The sequence below is a fragment of the Phocoena sinus genome, chromosome 7 (assembly GCF_008692025.1).
Source record: "Phocoena sinus isolate mPhoSin1 chromosome 7, mPhoSin1.pri, whole genome shotgun sequence".
NCBI lineage: Eukaryota > Metazoa > Chordata > Mammalia > Artiodactyla > Phocoenidae > Phocoena > Phocoena sinus.
The window spans coordinates 51286543-51307947 of record NC_045769.1 but is presented as its reverse complement, the minus strand read 5'-3'; the positions used below and the strand labels follow the sequence as shown (position 1 = coordinate 51307947).

The 21405-nt window shown below is 35.2% G+C and overlaps 1 protein-coding gene across 7 annotated transcripts in view; it reads left to right on the top strand.

The window, feature by feature from the left end:
- The window catches only part of DNAJC10 (DnaJ heat shock protein family (Hsp40) member C10), a 60236-nt gene extending 41745 nt beyond the window's left edge, over positions 1-18491 (top strand). For 5 of the 7 annotated variants that reach the window (XM_032637122.1, XM_032637120.1, XM_032637124.1 and 2 more), the window contains 10 exons: positions 2494-2621; positions 2922-3038; positions 6776-6877; positions 8094-8249; positions 9201-9334; positions 9985-10038; positions 10314-10461; positions 13894-14013; positions 15802-15906; positions 17039-18491. In XM_032637122.1, the coding sequence (XP_032493013.1) occupies positions 2494-2621; positions 2922-3038; positions 6776-6877; positions 8094-8249; positions 9201-9334; positions 9985-10038; positions 10314-10461; positions 13894-14013; positions 15802-15906; positions 17039-17050 (1076 nt within the window). In that variant the 3' untranslated portion in view covers positions 17051-18491. Of the gene's footprint in view, positions 1-2493; positions 2622-2921; positions 3039-6775; positions 6878-8093; positions 8250-9200; positions 9335-9984; positions 10039-10313; positions 10462-13893; positions 14014-15801 lie in introns of all 7 variants that reach the window. The other 2 variants (XM_032637123.1, XM_032637119.1) reach the window with 2 other exon arrangements.
- Positions 18492-21405: the final 2914 nt, after the last annotated feature.

The following is a 21405-nucleotide window of genomic DNA, read 5'->3' as shown; positions in this document are numbered from 1 at the left end:
ATTTTCTGAGGTTAGAGAAAGCAAGCTCTTCATTGAGATCTAAAGTAGAAGTAATGGTTATACAAATAAAGAGGTGTTAAACACATTCCAACCCCAGGAACTGGCAAATGTATTCATGGACTCTGAAATAAAAGGGTACCTCATTCATTCTTAGAAAGCAAGAATTTCAGGATAACTGGAATGTTGAGTGTGGAAAGGAATGAGACTTGAGGCTTGAGAGGGCACCAGGGGTCCAAATTATGTGTTCCCTCTGTCAGGTAAAGTAATTTGGACTCTATCCTGGAGGCAAAGCAGAGGGGTTCATGGATTTAAGCAGAGATATGATTCAACTAGTTCTACATTTTTGAAAGGCGACTGGCTGCCTAGAATGGATAGAAACAAAAATTGGACAAAAGGAGAGCAGGTAGAAGTCTGATGCAGTCATTTATGTAAGAGGAGATGGCTACCTTATCTAAATAGTGGTAATGTGGATGAAAAGAAGTGGACAGTGTTTTTAAATACCAAGAATACAAAACCAGTATAACTTGATGATTGTGGGGGTTTTGGGGGGTTTTTTGGTTTTGTGGGGGGGTGTTTTTTTTTTTTTTTTTGGGCTGCATTGGGTCTTTGTTGCTGTGTACAATCTCTCTCTAGTTGCGGTGAGCGGGGACTACTCTTCATTGCAGTGCGTGGGCTTCTCATTACAGTGGCTTCTCTTGTTGTGGAGCACCGGACCTAGGGCGTGCAGGCTTCAGTAGTTGTGGCTCACGGGCTCTAGAGCACAGGCTCAGTAGTTGTGGCGCACAGGCTTAGTTGCTCCACAGCATGTGGGATCTTCCTGGACCAGCGATTGAACCTGTGTCCCCTGCATTGGGAGGCGGATTCTCAACCACTGTGCCACCAGGGAAGCCCCAATGATTGTGTTTAGATTTTAGATGTAGAGGAATAAGAAAAGGAAACCCAAGCTTCTGACTTGGTGAATTGGCAGCTGAGTGACTGATTGCACCATTCCGTGAGGAAGAGAACCCTGGGGGAGGAGGTGCCATGGAGTAGACACCCCCAGTTCACAGTTGAATATAGGCCTGGTCCTTAGGAGAAGAGTTTGGGCTAAAGCTGTAGGTACAAATGATCATCATATCAATGGTAATTGAAGCCTTGGGTGAGTATGAGCTTGTCAAAAGTGCATAGAGAGACAAAATCAGGGCCCTATGGGTCACTTGTCAAAGATAGAATTCATGAAGCAATTCAAGCAGCAGCAGCTAAAGGGTGAGAAAAAAGCAGGAGAATGTGGTGTCATTTTTCACTCTAAATATTTATGAAAATCTCTCTCTCTTTCTCCTACTGGCCTGTGAACTCCTTAAGGAGAAGGTCTGTATTTTTTTTAATTTTGCATGCACTATGGCATTTAAAACAGGACCTGACACATAAAAGGTGTTTGACTTAATATTGACTATCAAGTGAATGAATCAGAGGGCACATGGGAAAATGGACTATGTGCTGGTCCTAAGAAAGCTATTATTTGCCAAGCAAAGGAGTGTATTTTTTTTTTTTTTGCGGTACTCGGGCCTCTCACTGTTGTGGCCTCTCCTGTTGCAGAGCACAGGCTCCGGACGCGCAGACTCAGCGGCCATGGCTCACAGGCCTAGCTGCTCCGCAGCATGTGGGATCTTCCCGGACTGGGGCACGAACCCATGTCCCCTGCATCAGCAGGCGGACTCTCAACCACTGCGCCACCGGGGAAGCCCTAAGGAGTATATTCTTTAGGCAGAGGTCTTTAAGCAAGAGGACAACATGATCAGATGAATGTTTTTGTAACTTGCCTGTGGTAGCAATGTAGAAAATGAATTAGTTAAGGAAGGCAGAACAGAAAGACCAGCTTGGTTATTTCAGTAGGTCAGACTAAATTTAGGCAGTAGCCTAAATTGGGGTTGGAGATGGTAGGAGATGGAGCTATGATACAAAGAAAGAAGGCAAGAATAACTCCGGGAAATCTTATTTAGGCACCTAGTGGATGATTATGCCATTGCCAAGGTAGGGAAGGTGAGAAAAGGAGCAAGTTTAGGGGAAAATAGCTCAACATCAATTTGGATATATTTTGTTTAAAATGTTTATATGACACCAGTAAATATTTCCACTGGGCAGTTGGTAATACAGGTTTTGAATTCATAAGAGAAGTCTAGGTTGAAGAAACAGATTTAAGAGGCTGTAACAGTAGTTCAGGTAAGCAAAAAGAACTCAACACTGCAAGGAAATTATTCTGCCTCTGAGGATGAAGGAACTTTTCAGAGATCTTGACATTTTATCTGATCCTCTAAGAAACAGAGTAAAGGAAAGGTTTCTCCTGGCAGAGCAAACCTATGTGTATATAGTATACATAACACTAAAACCTCAACAAAATCAATTTGTTAATAAGTTTATCTTCCTTTAATATTTCAAGTACAAAATCTTTGAAATGTTTCTATGGATGAAAAGACAGAATGTAGATTTTAATTTTTCTCTTTCTCTGTTTCAAAGGAAAGAAGATTCTTTATGATATACTTGCCTTTGCCAAAGAAAGTGTTAATTCTCATGTTACCACACTGGGACCTCAAAATTTTCCTGCCAATGACAAAGAACCATGGCTAGTTGATTTTTTTGCCCCTGTAAGTTATGTTTATCTGTCAAATCTCGATATTGTCATTTTCTCTTGTCGCAGCAAAAAAACATTTTCTGGGTCACCTTGAACCATGCATATTAGAATCATGTTACTCAGTTTGGCCACTGCCACATATTACTTCTAGGAAAGGCTGATATACTTGCCCCTCCCCTCCAAGGATTGAGAATATAAATGCATAAGATTTGTAACTAAGTACGGTTTGTCTTACTTAGAATTTGCTTGTTGTAAAAATGGTGTTTTTTTGTTTCATTTGGCTCAGTGCTTATGAATATTTTTTCTTTCATAGTGGTGTCCACCATGTCGAGCTTTATTGCCAGAGTTACGAAAAGCATCAAAGCATCTTTACGGTCAGCTTAAGTTTGGTACATTAGATTGTACAGTTCACGAGGGACTCTGTAACATGGTAAGGCAAAGTACAAAAAATTTATTCTAATTAATATTTTTGTAAAATGTTTTGGCAGCCTAATGTTAAAGCAATAAAATAACTTTCAAATGTACATCTAACATTTAGAGTAGTAACAAAGTATTTAAAGAAATAACTTCAACAAAATGATATAAAATTATGATTGGACTAAATGTAAATAGATAATACGTGGTTCAATGTAGACAGGGTCTTATTTATGAAACTCAGAAAAATATTTAGTTGACTTGATAAAATACATGATTATTCGATTTTTCAATTATTTAAGATTTTTTTTAACTTAATATTACCTTTTGGTCTATAGTTTTTACTCTTTGTCTTTTAAGTGTAGTTAATAGAAATTAAACAAGCTTCTTAACTTTTGTTTACATACAAAATATTTTCTTAGGTTAATAAATACTCTTCAGTTTAGGAAGAACTAGAAATTATAAAATATCCTTGGGGAAGAAAAAACCTAAATCAAGCCTCCAGATACCAGTGTATAGGAAATCCAATGACAGAGGAACATGTCAGGTGACACCAGGTACATACAATCTTCAAGTCCCAGCATGTAGAGAACTTTACAGGACAAACACCAGTTTATTGGATATATACATTGAAAGAAGGAAAAAAGAGATGAAAAAGACTTACAAGACATATCATTCAAATGCAGTGTCTAGGCCTTGTTTGGATGCAGTTCAAATAAACTAACTCCAGAAAATACAACAGAGATAATTGGGGAACCTGAACACTGGATATCTGATGATTTTCAGTAATTATTATGATGGAGATATACAGATGGCCAACAGGCATATGAAAAGATGCTCAACTCACTATTAGAGAAATTAAAACCATAATGAGGTATCACCTCATACCAGTCAGAATGGCCATCATCAAAAAGTCTACAAACAATAATAAATGCTAGAGAGGGTGTAGAGAAAAGGAAACCCTCGTACACTGTTGGTGAGAATATAAATTGGTGCAGCCACTATGGAAAACAGTATGAAGTTTCCTTAAAAAACTAAAAATAGAGCTGTCATATGATCCAGCAATCCCACTCCTGGATCTATATCCGGAAAAAGCAAAAACTAATTTGAGGAGATATGTGCACCCTGGTGTTCATAGCAGCACTATTTACAATAGCCAAGACATGGAAACAACCCAAGTGCCCATCAACAGACAGTTGGCTTAAGAAGGTGTGTGTGTGTGTGTGTGTGTGTGTGTGTGTGTGTAATATCACTCAGCCATTAAATAGAATGAAATATTGCCATTTTCAGCAACATGGATGGACCTAGAGAGTATTATACTTAGTGAGGTCAGTCAGACAGAGAAAGCCAAATATTATGTGAAATCACCTACATGTAGAATCTAAAAAATACGAATATGTATATACACAAAACAGAAACAGGCTCACAGAAACTTACCGTTAACCAAAGCTTGTGAGGGGGACAGATAGGGGTATGGGATTAACAGATACACACTACTATACATAAAACAGATAAGCAACAAGGACTTACTGTATAGCACAGGGAATTATATTCAATATTTTGTAATAAGCTCTAGTGGAAAATAATCTGAAATATATATATATAAAACCAAATCATTTTGCTGTACAACTGAAACTAAATATTGTAAACTATACCTCAATTTTTTAAAAAAAAGAATGTTTTAAGAACATAATAGAAGTAAATGTAGGGTGAAATCTTTATGCATCTGTGTGAGGAATAATTTCATTCCACACAGACATGCATGCCTGTGTAGGCACACATACACTAAGGATAAAAATTATGAATGGGAATGAATTTGGCTACATTAAGTGTTTAAAACTATTGCCAGAGAAAGAGACATTATAAAGTCAAAGCAAACAACAGAGTGAGGAAATATTTGCAGCACACATAACTGACAAAACCTTACTGTCCAGAATATTTAAAGACTACAAATCAATTTTTTTTAAATAGAAGAAAAATGAGAAAAGTGTACAGAAATTTTGTAAAGGAGGAAATTCAATAAATATGGAAAATGTTCGACTTCACTAGTCATCAAGAAAGTACAAATTATAGCAATAGTCATACACCCCGTCCATCAAATTTTTTTTTTAATTTAGCTGACAATAGCAATTACATGAATAAATAGATTATCCAGTCACAGAGTGGAATAACCATAGAGGACTTAAAACTAGATCTGTCTTTACCAGCATGGGTAAATCTCAAGAATGTAATGAAAAAAGCAGGTTGCAGAATAGTATAGAGTATGATGAAATTATAGAAAGTTTATTTATAAGTGCTGAAACATTACAATATTCTGCTTAGGGATACATATGCATGTAGCCAAAGTCTAAAACATCAATGGATTGGATACATGCTCTTTCCTGGTGTCAGGGAGGAAAGGAAATGGGATCAAGAAAGAACTTTCAACAGTCTGCCAGAATGGCAGAAAAGTTAATCATCTTTAAATGTAGCAGAGGTATACGTGAGTGTTTGTTATTCTCTTTTCATTATGTTTGAAATTTCATTAAAATAAGTTTAAAAAATGAAATAAATAAGGCCTTTCTTTGGTTTTGAAGGCCTTGTATGTGACTTTAAAAAGGTACTAAGCAAAGATAAAATATTGTGATAAACTAATTAATTTGAATTCCTGTAGTTTTTCTACTTTTAATCTCAACTTTTAAATATCCTATAGATAATTAAGCAAAGTTTAAAGATTTAAAACTATTGCATCAAATTCACCTGGAATACAGGTCAGGATTCACTACTCACTAATTGGTTAACTTGACCAAGTCACTTAGCCTCTCAGTACCTCAGTTTCCTCATCTATAAAGTTGACTTAGTAATTTTAGCTTCTGAATAGAATTGTTGTGAGGAACAGATGAGAAACTCCACATGTCAGTGCTAAAAAGGTGCTCAGCACATAATAAGGACTTGTCAAATGTTAGATAAAATTACTGTTTTGTTCATCTAATGGGTTATTTGTGCTCATTTACGAAAGTTTGATAAATGTTTCCATTGTTTTTTGTAAAATTATTTTTGAATCCTAGTCAAAGATTCCAATTTGCTAATGAGTGCTTTTCAACTTTGAGGATGCAAAGTTCAGCTACAGCAAATCCACAGATAGGGATCTCTTTATAACTTTTTAAAAAAAATAAAGAAGAAAAACTTTAGAGAAGTGCATTCTGGATTAGTGTTCATACTAATTCTGTGGAGGAAATTATAGTATTTTTTACCATAAAAGCTGAATTGAGCAAAGAATAAAAAGTGACCTCATTTTTAGGGCATGATTCATAATTCTTTAACCTAAAATATGGTTCTATACACATGAATTATTAATTTATTTCCTTATTCTTGCTATTTTTATTTCCTTGATTTTTCTTCTACTTCTGAACAAATTGGAGTGTTTATTATGGTATTAAAAAAAAAAAAGCTAGAGATTAGTCTGCTCTTTACATCCTCATCACCTTGGTTCAGGAGGGCAGAAGAGGACTTCTCAGTGTTTCAGTGCCTGTGGATTTTATGGCTAATGGAGTAACTATAAATAAGGATCAAATACTCAGGAGTACAACAATAAATCTATTTCCTTTGCTAAATCAGGCCAGGCTAAAATTTTTCAGTCACCAGCAGTTTAGCAATGAGTTTTAAAAATCTTCTTGTTGTTACTTAAATAAAGGCAAGCTGGTTATGAATTTGAAACAATTGGGTAAAGTGTATAAAATCTTTGTTTAATTTGTATTCTCTCATTCCTAACAGTATAACATTCAGGCTTATCCAACAACAGTGGTATTCAACCAGTCCAACATTCATGAATATGAAGGACATCACTCTGCAGAACAGATCTTGGAGTTCGTAGAGGTATTTTAAGTTATAGCCTGTGGCTATAAATCCTTCCATGTATGTTTACACTTTGTATGAATAGTTGATAATGTTTAATAATAGGATTTGTTCTTTCTATGCCAAAACATTTTCTGACAACATTAATTTGTTAAATTTTCTACTCTTTTAAATATTATAGACTTATTTTCAGAGTTTATAGCAAGTATATGTTTTGTTTGTTACCTAGTATAGTGCTTTGTACTTATGGACATTTATTAACAGATGAAATTGTAATTTTTACATAAAGCCTTGTCACCCCCTTTCCCTGTTTTCTCAGGTAGAATTACCACAGATTATTCCTTTTCATTCCTATACAGATGAGATAGCAGTGAGCCCCATTCTTGTATAATTCCAAGAAATATGTGGCTAAGGACAGTCTTACCCCAACTGCCAATGGAGGGCTTCTTCAAGCCCAGGCAGCTTATGCCGAGCCTCCTGTGTTATTAGCCCAGAAGTGCTCTACATCTACAACATCTCCTTTTTTCTCACTAATAGTCTTAATTGAATAAAATAGTTACAGGGGAACTCCTAAGAAAGAAATGAACAATTCTAGCTTATTATCTGTGCAGTGACCATTCTACTTTCTGTCCTGCTCATCTCTCCCTCCTCCTCCAAAGTAATAGTTTTTTGTTTTGTGCTGTTTTTAATTGTTTCCCCAGGGAAGCGAACATCTTTATTAGTATTACCCAATCATGATAGACTGAAGCTCTGTTAAAACAGTATTTGGAGCAAGTGATCTGAGGTTGTGCAGTATCTCGTCGGAATGTCAGAAAAATAGAATAGTAGGCTTTCCGTAAATAATTAAAGGGTCATTTCCAAACCAATTATTGGTTCCAAAAAGAACTATATGGCCTGTGTAGACATCTGGGCAGCTCTTGGAACTCTTGCCTCATCTACCTCTAACCTTAATTAAAGTTGCCTGTTTTCTCTACCTAAGATGATTTTAGTGATGTATAAAATAAGAAAATATACCTTGATTTAATAAGACTGATGGGCAAAATCCAAACTTAAAAAATAAAGGATCATTTCTTACTTTTTAAAATAATTCACTATAGATTCTCTTTATATATCCTAATGTATCTTTTGATTATTCAGAAACAGGAACCTTTCTAAATGACATATACCAACAATTTGCCAAGAATATATGAACTACTCCTTTTTATATCTGTTACAATGAACGCTGTATTCTCTTTAGGATCTTATGAATCCTTCAGTGATCTCCTTGACACCCACCACTTTCAATGAACTAGTTAAACAAAGAAAACATGACGAAGTCTGGATGGTTGATTTCTATTCTCCATGGTGTCATCCGTGTCAAGTCTTAATGCCAGAATGGAAAAGAATGGCCCGGGTGTAGTAAAATAGTTTATTGTAAATCTTAACATTTTATAAGAATGTTTATTTAACAATTATTTTGAAACTGAGATGAGTGAACCCGCCTCTAGATTATCACTTAATAAAAGTTCTGATCACTTTTTATATACCAATTAGATTTCAACTCTGCTTCTGTCTGGTATATGAATAGTATAGAATAATTACCCTTTTTTCTATGTCACTTGGTGTATATTTGACCAAATTTCTGCTAGCATCAAACACACAGATCTCCTTTATTTCCTATTAACATTTTTTCTACTTCGTCATTTTTACAGCTTAAAGATACAGTTTCTTCACAATATTGTGAGACTTTAAAGTAAGAAAAAAATGGCCTTGATCAATGAAACAGATTTTTTAATTTCCTACAGAGTGGTATAAATCATGAAGGATCAGGAACAAATTATTTAAATACCAGAATGGAAAAGGGAATTACTATTTTGTATTTATTTCTAAGATAAATAATAAACCTAAGAGTTAAAATTATTTAGTATCTTAAATTCATAATACAATTTTCTGCTCTTTTCAATAAAATTTTTAAATTTGGGCGTGACTCAGTATGCTGTGACCCATGGCTGCATTTGAAAAAGTAACTCTTCGAAATACCATTGCAAAGAACTTCATTAGTTCTTGGTTTCTAACACTTTGAATTTTATAACCACACAATTTTCCCCATGTCATAGATGAACAAAATCAATTATTTAATCTGCAATAATTGTAATAAGTTCTTGACTACAAAATTAGATTTCCAGTGCATTACTATAAATGTTCTGTTATGTTTTAAGCCCTTACCCATTTTTTTTTTGGTGAAAATCACTGATAAATAATATAATAATCATCTCACAGTGACTATTTCTCTATTGTAAACATATATAAAATAGTTATAGTAATTTTATTCTAATTACTTTGATCTCTTTTTTTTCTTTTACAGACATTAACTGGACTGATCAACGTGGGCAGTATAAACTGCCAACAGTATCATTCTTTTTGTTCCCAAGAAAATGTTCGGAGATACCCTGAGATAAGATTTTTTCCCCCAAAATCAAATAAAGCTTATCAATATCAGTAAGTGTTCTCTAAAATTTGAAGATGTTTATATAATCATTTATTTATACAGTTAAAATTTAAAAGTTATCCTAACTAAATAAAAGTTAAACCACCAGTATTTTTGGGAGCCCACCATGTTTAAGATAGTGTGCTAAGGAGAAATTTACAAGATGAAAAGTGAATTGAATAGTCCCACTGATCATGAAGCTGACAATCTTGTAAAGAAAATGAGGAGAGGAAGAACACTTGTTAAGCCCCTATTTGGTTTCAGGTATTCTACCAGCGGGTTTTTGCTCACATTATTTCCACTAGTCCTCATGGGTCTTAAAAAGTAGGTAGGAATTTGATAGACAGTAATAACTGGAATAAAGGTTCAGAAAGTAAAGCCTTGGAGATTTTGCCATTACCACAGATCTATAGGAAATGTCCAGCAGGCGGCTAAACATTCAGGTCTGTCCAGAGTACAAAAAGACATCGAGACTAGAGAAAAATATATTTGGAAAGCCATGTAAGCAGTATTTGCAGCTAGGTATATCTGAGAAAAGAGATGCTAGATGAAGTCAGTCAACTAAACTTATCTTTTAAATTGCTACAAAGAGATTGTTTTCTGAACATGTCCAGTAATAGAAAATAACTGTCTACAACTTATGTATTTTTTCTTCTTTCAGTAGTTACAATGGTTGGAATAGGGATGCTTATTCCCTAAGAATCTGGGGTCTAGGGTGAGTAATTAAAATATGTATCATTGTATAAATTATATTCAATGCTATTTACCTTCCTCTCATGTCTGTAGCTAAATTTACTGAGTTGTTTAAGGTTCTAGCATTTTAAAGTACTTAGTAAAGAATTATAATTTACCAAGATAAGGTTGTTCTTTATTACATTATTACATTGTCATTCTTGGAAGTCATTTAACTTAGAAAGATTTGCAATATTCTATTTTAGATGTTTGCTTTGGTTTTGTATAATGAAAAGTAATTTTCATCCCTTGTCACAGATTTTTACCTCAAGCATCTATAGATCTAACGCCTCAGACTTTCAATGAAAAAGTTTTACAAGGGAAAAGCCATTGGGTGGTTGATTTCTATGCTCCTTGGTGTGGACCTTGCCAAAACTTTGCTCCAGAGTTTGAGCTCTTGGCTAGGGTAAGTAAGTCAGGTCTATCTACTTAAATAGGTTGTGGTCACTGGCATGTTTTAATAAGTAGATAAGACATAGTAAATATAATTATATTTCTTAAAGGTTTCCTTGAATTTAAAAAACTCTGTTCCATTTCTGTGATTATAATCTTTGCAGTAGATTTCTTCCTTCTTTGTTAAAGCTTTTAGCTAACATCCTTATCTTGGTTGACATTGTCTTCTTAACCAAAATAGCCAGAAACCTCACTTCTGCTTGTTCCTTATTTTCTTCCCATCACCATTACTCTGCTGCCATCCAGGCAGTCACTAGATCCTATCAGTTCTATCTCCTAAATGCCCTTCAAATCTGTCATCTCCTATCATCTCTGCTAGCCTTTTGTTCAAGCCTTCATCATCTCTCATCTAGACTCAATCATATGTGCCTCTTAACAAGTCTCATATTGCCAGTCTACCTTCTTCACTTCCACCCTGATGATCTTTCTGAAATATCGCCTTCTCTGGCTTCCGGTTAACCACATTACTTGACCTGCATCCTTGACTACAAATCTCTGATGTGACCCTTCTGACCTCTTCAGCTTTATCTCTCTCCCTGACCTCACACCTTACACTCCAGGCACTACAAAGTACTCCAGGTTCTCTGAACAAGTACCCTTATGTACATGCTGTTTCCTCTCTAAAATGCCTTTTCCTTACCTTGGTCATCTAGATTTTTTTTCTCCCTATCGTACAAAACCCAGCTCTAATGGCATTATGTATTCTCTAACCTTCCCACTTAAGCAGTGTCACCTGGATATCAGGTACTCCATCAGTGTGCTTATACAATGCATGTTAACTATATATTAAGATATCTTTCTCCTCTATAAAACTATGAGCTTTGTGAGGGCAAGATACATGTCTTATCTATCTGTATATCCCCTCTGTCTTAACTCAGTAAACGCTTATAAAATTAAACTAAATGCAGTCTGTTTTGGTGTTTCTGTCATAACAGTCCAGTTAGTGGCCTCATCCAGACTGATAGCTTCCTCACCTCTATACTCAAGGAACTTTGCCTTTGGCTATGAAATATTCATTAGAATGAGAAAGTCAGTACCAGTTCCACCAGTCTAAAACAAAACCTGAACATCCCAAGCCAGGGGAATTTTTTAGCAAAAGGATTTCAAAAGCCCTATGGAGCCGTAAAACATTGTTTTAGTTATTGACTGGTCTTTGAAATAAGAGGTTATTCATTTTTTTCTACTTATATCTTCTTTTCCTCTTACGCTTCCTTTTTCTCCAATAAGTCTAACAAAAATGTTTTATTCCCTTATCCCTTAAAAACTTAATTATATATTTTGTAATGCAGCAACAACATCTTGCATATAGCAGAAAATTATTAAAAAGGTCATTCAGCAAATCCTAAGCACCAAGTAGCATTATGCCAAATATTAGGGCTAAAAAAATGGAAAGACAAAAATTCCATGTCTTTAACAAGATTTTAATCTAGTGGGAATATAAAATGCAAATTAATATATATAAATCAAGAGGATCATTACTATAGTGAAATTAGAGTGAAACAAGAGTATGGGAAGAAGAAGGTCAGAGTCATGCCAGGAGGACAGAAAAGTTAGTATTTGAGATGAGAATTACAACATGACTAGGAGTGTGGCACTTTGAAAGGGTTGGCTAGAGAGTACTGTAAACAGAGAAGACAGAATTTGCAAAGATACAGGGACACAAGACAGTGGAGCATGTTAAGGCTTCTCCACTGTTGGTCCAGGATTACCAGAAGATAAAGACAGAAGGGGAGTGGCAAAAACTGAGCCGGCAAGAAGGAGATGGCTTGGTCTGCTTGCCTACACTACTCACATTGTACACTCTTCCTTACTGTTTTCATACTGTTCAGAATGTATTTTATATAAGCATTGGAAGAGAACTGTTGGATGTGTCAGGATCCATTTTATATTTTAGAAGGATCACATTGAATGGACTGAACATGAGCCATCAAGATCAGAGAAAGATCAGAGCACCAAAAACAATATGGTGTCCTTCTGTAACCTAAAGTACAAGTCAACTAGATTTTTCTGACCTTCACTATGAGTGTGTGTGTGTGTGTGTGTGTGTGTGCGCGCGCACACATACATGCTTCTGGATGCATTTTTGCTGGTGCCCTAGCACAAGTTAGTCCACCTGTTGAGTACCCCAGACTTGGGGACAAAATTAGAGGTAGCAAAGATATTTTAATTGTCCTGAAGTGAGAGGTGATAACCTGAACCAGGATTATGGCTGTGGTGATAGAAAGAATGGAATAAGTGTGAGAGAGATATAAGAATGACTGGGATTTAGTATTTGTGATAAGTACAGTAGAAAAAGGAGTCTAGGATGGCCCTAGTTTCTGGCCTGAACTGAGTGAATCGTTGGACAGAAGGAGTAGTGGGTTAATGCGAAAGGATTCATTTTAGAAATGTTATGTTTAAGGTGCTTATTTAAGTGAAACAGGCCAGTACATAGTTGACTGAAATCAAGGGGAATAATAGGGTTCAGCAGCATATAGGTATATAAAATCTCCCTGGGAGATTTTTCACAGTGAAAAAAATTGTTGATGAGAGATGGATCTGTGATTGGACATTTTAATTTGAGGGGCAGGTGTAGGAGGAGGTCCCCATGCTAGAAATGAGGAAGAAGAGCCAGAGAAGTAGAGTAGCCAAGAGAATAGTGATAAGCCAGGAAAGAAAAGAGGAAAGAAAGGTGTGGTCAGTAGTGACAGATACCCATTAAGAAGACTGAAAATTGTCCATTCAGTTTGGCCAAATAGAAGTTATTGGTGAACTTCTCGTGGTTTCAGTGAAGGGAGCGGTAAGAACAGAAGCTAGCTAAAATGTGTTGATAATAAGTAGATGATGAGGAAGTGGTCAAAGAATAAACTGCTCAAAAAGAGAAAGAAAGAAGCAGGGTGGTAACTAGAGGAACCAGTGCAATTAAGGAAGGAATTCATTTTGGTCATATGTGTATATACTGAAGAGTGAGAAAGAGTTCCGAGAGAGAGGGACCAGAGAATATAGACATAGTCAGCCTTCCATAGGAGGAAGAGTGCTGCCTCAGCAGATGAGACCAGAGATCTGAGGGAGGTGGAGGACAGAATCTGAGATGTTTGTGGTGTGACAGACACATAGTGGGTAACAGGAGGAAGGCAAAGAAGAGTTCAGGATAAAGCTTCTCAATTTTCTTGATAAGGCAAAGGAGAGTTTATTTGCTATTGGCGGGGCTGTGCTAGGTAAATAAGAGTTCAGAGATAGTAAGAATTTGGAAGCAATCTTGTTTGAATGGAAATGATTAAAACTACTTTTAAGTAACAAATCCTTAGATTTATATATATTTAAAATTTTTAGTATCATATTGCTTTGTGGTTGCCAGCATAGTATATGCCAAAGAGAATAGCAAAGCATATTTTTCTCTTTTTAGATGATTAAAGGAAAAGTGAAAGCTGGAAAAGTAGACTGTCAAGCTTATGCTCAAACCTGCCAGAAAGCTGGTATCAGAGCCTATCCAACTGTTAAATTTTATCCCTATGAAAGGGCAAAGGTATGTACATGCCTTCTTCTGCATGCCTTTCCTTTAGCAGGTAACGTTTTCTAGTTTCTTTCCCTTTGTCATTTTTAATTTCACTGCATGTCACTGAAACAAGCTTCTTTTCACATACACACCAAGTGATTTTAAAAGATTTTTCTGCCTCACAGTTGATATGATCTCCATTGCCTTAAAATTTTTATACTCCTGAATAGGGAACTACTAAATAGACACACCAAAATACTAATAGTAGTTTTCTGTGGGTGGTATAATTCAAGGTAATTATTTTCTGTGAAGTTTTGTATTTCCTACTTTTATAGAATTAACATATATTATCTTTATAATTAGTTTTTCTAGGAAAGAAAGAGAAAATTAAGAGAATACTGTCATAATACTTACAAAATAGCCTTAGTACCTGAGCATTTACCTTGAGGAATACTTATTAATGGTTTAGACTATAAAATAAAAGTTAGGGTTCCATGGTTCATTCATAATTTCTTTTTTGGGCCACTGACAATATGCTTTTTTTTTTTTTTAACAAGAAAATTTGGCATTTACCAGTGCGTCTCTATGGTCATTGATACAAAAGCGTATATCTTTCAGCCAGTATAATTGCTAACTGAAAGGACTTATGACCTTTGCTGTCTTCCCAAGTAAAATAAGACATTTTTGACAATAGAACTGTGATAAAAATAAATATCTGCCATGCATTCATGTTTTCTTGTAAAACATTGAAATGAATCATTTTAAATGTTTTAATAGATACTTTTTAAGAATATCAGATTAAGATCTTGTGTTATTTACTTGTGATTATAATACATTTTGAAATAGAGCTAAAGAAATTAGATGATGAATTTCAGAAATGTAGATTTGTCAGACATCTAGATTTTTCAGTGAAGGATTTTGGTTTATGAGGAAGCTATCTCTGTCTTAAGAACAGTCTGGGGTAAGCAGAACTCAGTGATAGTAAAGGAGCTTTATACCAGAGCCTGAATCTTAATTCCTTTGGAATCACTAGCTTCCCAGTTCCCAGAACACTTGAGAATTAGGTGACATATATAGGCGTCTTATTCAGGTAGAATGATGTTAGGGAAGTATCAGTCACAGAATTAACCAGGCCATACAGGGAGCTGTTTGAAAACATGATGTTACCATGTGTCCAGAGGATAAGATTAGGACCCAAAATATCCCTGTCCAAACAGAAAGGCAGGGGTAGAATCCAGAAGTCCAGCAGAGAAGGCCAAAGCAGAATGGTGATTGAAGTGAGAAATTCAAACCAGGTGAGCAGCTATACACAGAAACAAAATCCTAGCATACAGTTTGGAGTTCCCACCAGGAAGAAGGAAACAGGTGGCTCCAGATCCAAAATAAGCGGGCCTGGATGTATTGACCTGTCTTCTCTCCTGCTTTTTAGCCACCTTCCTGCTGTAGGTAGACGAGAACCAGGAAATATACATTGCTTTGCACTGTTGTAGTTGGTCAAGGTTTTGTCTATGCCAGTGACTTTAGATTAGAATGTTTTGAGTCCTCTGGGGACATCTTAAACAATTTAGACGTTTTGAGGCATTTGGAGTTAGCAATGCATTTTAATCAAGGTATTAATTTACGTTTCCATAAAAGTATTGTTAGTATTTATTTCAGGTAAATTATTGGTTAACTGCTTTTGCAGCAGCATTTCCTTGAAGAAATTGAAGTTTTAAACACTTGGAACTTCAAGGAATAGTTAATCAAGTTTCTTAGATGGAAATGTCATGTTTTGATTAGATACTTAAAAGGTTATAAGAAGAATGTTTTCAATTGTAGAGAAATACTTGGGGAGAGGAAATAGATTCCAGAGATGCAAAAGAGATTACTACCTTAATATATGAAAAATTGGAAAACCTCCAAAATCATGGAAAGAGAAATAAGGTAAGGACTAAATCTAGAACTGACTCTGGCAAACAGTATTTGAATTTATTCTTACTATATAGTATATGTATCAATAAACAGTAAAATGAAGCTTCAAAAATTAGTAAGTAGTTAGAAATTTCTTCTTTGGAAAATATGACAAATTTAGCCTCTGGACACTTAAATGCTTAGAAATTAGGACAAGTAAAACCATTTAACAGAAAAATAGTGACTATGGTCATAAGTTATTAAAATTTGTTCAAATGTAAAAGCATTGATTTGAGCCTCATAACACTTTGGAGAGCAAGTTTTCTTTTGTTCTTGGTATAGTCAGGATGTATTAAAACCTGTATTCATCTTGCCCCCCACCCTTGAATTATCAAGAAGCATTGCAGCCTCTTTCCTGCTATTCTTCAGAGGGCTATTCATGTTTTCCTTTTTTAAATCAGTATCATTCTAGGACATATTTAGAAACAGACCAGAGAGTTTTTACAAATGCTAGAGTGCTTTCTGAATGGAATTTAATTTCTTGGATTCTTTCCCTATAAGGTGAAAAGACGAAAGAACAGCACAGCCTCTGAAGAGGGCTAGAGATGTCTAGCTTTATAGATCCATATTAGAACTACAGACCCTGGTATAGGAAGCTTTACAAGCTACCTCAAGAACTATGTTTTATCCAAACCTAAAAGATAGAAAAGAGATAGTTATGAAACTTTATTTTTTTTGTTTCAGTGAACAAAAATGTTTTTCTGATATTTTGGCTATGTTCGTTTTCTCAAGATGTTTTATTTTTAAAATTGTGACTTATCTCAAGTGAAACATTTGAAATCGAAAACATTAGTCATAAAGTAGAATATGCTAACTGAAATTAAGTTATAGAGCACATCAAAATATGACTTTGAAAGTGTGGTAAAGTTATAATTGGTATTATCTGCCATGGGCAAGTGAGAATTGTGAGATACCCTTTTTCCACTGTTACAACAGGTGAGGTATACTTCATCTGATCTATTAAATAAGAATATTGAGTAATTATTTTTGAAAAGGTAAAACTTAGATCAGGTAAAACTTAGGTCAGTTTATTATTTTTAACTTCTTTTTAACATTAGATGTTGAAAGAGAAAGGAATTCAATCACTCTTACATTATTATTGTAGGATGAACTTTAATGATGTTGAAAATGAAGAAAAAATTGAAAAGAAATTGACAGATGACGTCAGAAGCCACCTTTTCAGAATGTTACTATGTTCTGGATGGGAATAAATGAACATTATCTTGGACTTGTAATTGCACTGCTTGAATTCTGTACAACATTAATATAAATGAAGGGTCTGCAGACTTTTTCCCTAAAGGGCCAGATCGTAAATACTTTAGGCTTTGTAGACCATAGATAGATCTTTGTCACATATTCTCTGTTTTTATTTTGTTTACAACCCTTTAAAAAATGTAAAAACCATTCTTAGCCTCAAGGCTGTACACAAATAGGCCACAAGCCACATTCAGCCCATGGGCCACAGATTGCTGACCTGACCCACAGAAAGATGTTTAGGCTGGCTGGCTCAAACATGAGCCTGCTCTATGATCTACGTACATGCTAAGTTATACAAAGTGTACTTTATCAATTCAAGTTTTGTGGCTGGCCTGAAAAGAGAACTTGGTTTTCAGTCACCTGTTCTCCTAAAAAATATCTCTGAAATTGATTATCTGACCATGTATTTCATATAAAAAACATACTCAAAATGTGGGAAAATAAACAGATACCCTATTTTCATGCTGTATTAATTATAGTGAAGAGATTCATTTTCTTTTCTAAAGGTTGAAGAATAGGTTTTAATTTTTCACATATGAGAAAAAAATTTTATAACAGAAAGTAAACAAATCCTATTGATTTCTATAGTATCCACATATACCTGAGGGGAAAAAAATATATATAGCAATTAACTGGGCATTGTAGAGTACCCCAAATATTTCTATATTTTAAAGATACGTGTTCATTTATTTTCTGAATTGCTTTCATAATGTTTTCCCTGTGATGGTTATTGATTTCTGAAGCATCTTTCTAATATCTGTTTTTGATTTCTGGAGTTGGTTTTGATGCATATCCTTTATTTACATTTGCCTTTTTTCCTTCATGGTTTTGGTTGTTCACTCTTGTCCAATGTTTATTATTCAAGAAGGAAAAATTAACTTTGTAGATTTGTTTTCCTAAAGCTCGTAATGATGCTGTGTTTATTCCAATTATTTACTGTTGGAGGCTGCCATTTTCAGATAAATATTGGCCTAACAACTGAAGTTAATTTTGTAAGAAAATCAAGGATAAAAATTTAAGGATGGGATCTTTTAGTTTCTTAATTGGCTCAAGGAATCCAAATTTTTTTTCCTTGCACATTAACAAATGTAGTTATTTAGTTATAATTCAGAATGTATGGAATGGTAAAATCCCAATTGATCAAAAGAGGTCAACAGATTTTTTTCAAAACTTAAGTTTTCCCAAAAACCTATTTGAATCATGCTTTATTATGTTGGGAGAATTTTGGGTTTTTGTTTGTTTTGTTTTGTTTTTACCCCATTCCCCAAAATTTCCTCATAAAGGTTAATTTATAACTGCAATTTATCCAAAAAGTAATCGATTTTTTTTTCCATTTTCAAGTCTAACCCTATTCTTCATATTCTCACCCATATTGTTTCTTGTGTATCTTTTAACTTATCTTAAATTCTACTTTACACATGTGGGCACATACAGAAGAGTCACCACTTCTAACCTTAATTTTATAGCACCTTTTTTACTTATGTTCAGTAATGGCAAGTGCCTTTCATTTATTAAATTTTCAAAGCCTAGAACATTTTCAAAATTGGTTTGTTTCTACAAGAATTCTAAAATGGAATGCCTAAAGAAGTTTTGGTAAATATTTGCTGAACTTGTACCAATTATGAGAGTACTGCTATGCTGGACACAGAAGTGTGCAAAAGTAAACTAAACCCAACGCTTAGTCCCTGTCTCCCTAGTGTCTGTAAATTCACAATTCTGACATGGGACCCATAAACAAGCTTATAGATACCTGTACTATTACCTATAAATAGAATGCCAAACTTACTGGTTGAGAAATATCTTAGACAGTAAATGAAATAGTAAATATTATGTATCCTGTAACTGGGCCCAGGTATGTGCCTGTAGAATCAGCTCAAAAGCCAGGACTACCTGGGAGACATGTTAAGTAACATGTAGCATAAAAGTAACATGCATCAGAATTTTCTGCAATCATGTCAGTATCATTGACATGCTGACAGGATTAAAGGTTCTAACGGCCACATTAGTGCAGTAGAGCACCTCTAGAGTGCCAGGTAAAACATGGCATTTTTCTCAGCAACACCATTTTTGTGTGCAGCTAGCCTTGGGTAACATAGCACCATTTCTCGCAGACCAGAGTGCATTCTATCCGGCAGCGAGACTTGAAAATTAGATGTTTAATGTGGTTATGTGAAACTGTTGGGAATGTGCGTTTGGGGCATTAATGATGCTTGCCTGCTCTAGTTCCCAAAATTTTATTTAATGTCTTTCATATCTTTTTCATTTTAAGGATATGATTAAGATTTTAAAATAACTATTTCAAAATAACTATAACTACTTTAATATTTTAAAGGTTTTCTTTAAATTTGTCCTTGTTTTCTAACAGTATTCAAAGCAGGAATTTTCTTTGAAGAGTACAGTTATTAGAAAAGCATTACTATGTTGTTTCCTATGGGACACAGTTTACAAAGATACTTATATAAGAAAGTTTTTAATGAAGAGGTAGTGTTTCTAAGCCATTTAAACAATTTTTGTATAATAGTCTAATTTCTTCAGTCTACCAACAAACTCAGATGTCTCATATTCAGTCCATCATGACTGTTTAAGAAATAGTACAAAGTTTAAATTAAAATGCATTTAAAATTTTCTGTAGTGATACTTGCAGGATAAAATTGATTCTGAATATGAGAAGGAAATAACCTTTCTGGTAGTATACCACTTTATATAAACCAAAACTTTAAATGTACCCAATGGGAATTCCCTGGTGGTCCTGTGGTTAGGACCAGGTGTTTTCACTACCATGGCCCAGGGTCAATCCCTGGTCAGGGAACTAAGACCCCACAAGCCATGCTGCACAGCCAAAAATAAAATAAATGTACCCAAATTCTTCTGGTGAATAATCTTGTTTTTAGTAAGAGTAATAAGAAAATTTAGGTCAACCACCAAGCTAAGTATAAATATATTACTGATCATATATAAAAACGTTAGTGATTTACTGGCTTGAGTCTTTTTTTTTAACACTAGATTTACATTTAGGTTCTTGTACAAATGACCCACAGGTTTGAACTGTGCAGTTCCACTTACATGAAGATTTTTTTTCAATGAATAGGTTCTACAGTACTACATGATCTGTGGTTGGTTGAATCCATGGATGCAGAATTTCAGATACATAGGGCCAACTCTAAAGTTACACATGAGTTTTCGATTGTGCTGGGGGTTGGCAACCCAACCCACACATTGTTCAAGGGTCAACTGTACTGTCACTCAATCCCCTTGTTAGCAGCTGGATATATTTTGTGAGCGGAAACTAACCAGAATAACAGAGGCTGATGCCAAACTGTCCCATATCAATATTAAATCCAGGAATGTGGTATCTTGACCACTTGATTGCATTATCTTGTCACTTGAGTGAATTATTTAGTAGCCTGAAAATTAGTAATCATGCGAAAAGGTCTGTGCTGCTCTAAATTAGGGTTTGCTTAAGATTCAAAAGTAAGTAAGTAAAATAGATCAGTAGAAAAGATAAGTCCCACAGAAGGGTCCCAGCATGTGGAGAAACTTGGTCCATCAAGGGCTCCTGAGACAAACCATACACTTAACAGTACCTGAGATTGGTCCTCATGACCAGACACAGTAGGAAAGAGGAAAACCCAGAAATGTGTTCTTCATCAGTCTGCCCTCTGGTCTAACAAGTGATAGACAATTCTTCATTAAACTACTGCTATTCCAAACATCTTGAGGAGGTTAATTTTTTTTTTTAAATAATCAATAGGTTCCAGTACAAGATGACTCCCAAACTCACCTCCTCCCATGGACAAATTGAATATACAGCTGTATACAGAACAATTTCCTCTGAAAGAAATCTAGAATCTAGCTGAGCAACTCTTACACATCAGGTGAATGAGAAAAAACCCACACTGGAGTGGGTAGGAGAGGCTGAGACACTATCTCACCATAAACCCCACCTGGCACAATGACATGACCAAGAGGGAACTCAGGACTACCAGTTTCTCCCTGAGGATCAAGAGGTTCAGACCCCACAGCTGGTGCTCCAACTTTTAAGACTTGGACCCAAGAGATGGGCCCCAAAGCATGTAGCTTTGAAAGCCAGCAGGGCTTGCCTCCCTGAGACCCACAAGGCTAGTGCAATCTGAGAAGCAGTTCCTTACAGGATTGTATGGACTCACCATGGCTAATCCCCCAAGGCCTAGCACAGAGGGAACATGCTGAAACTGC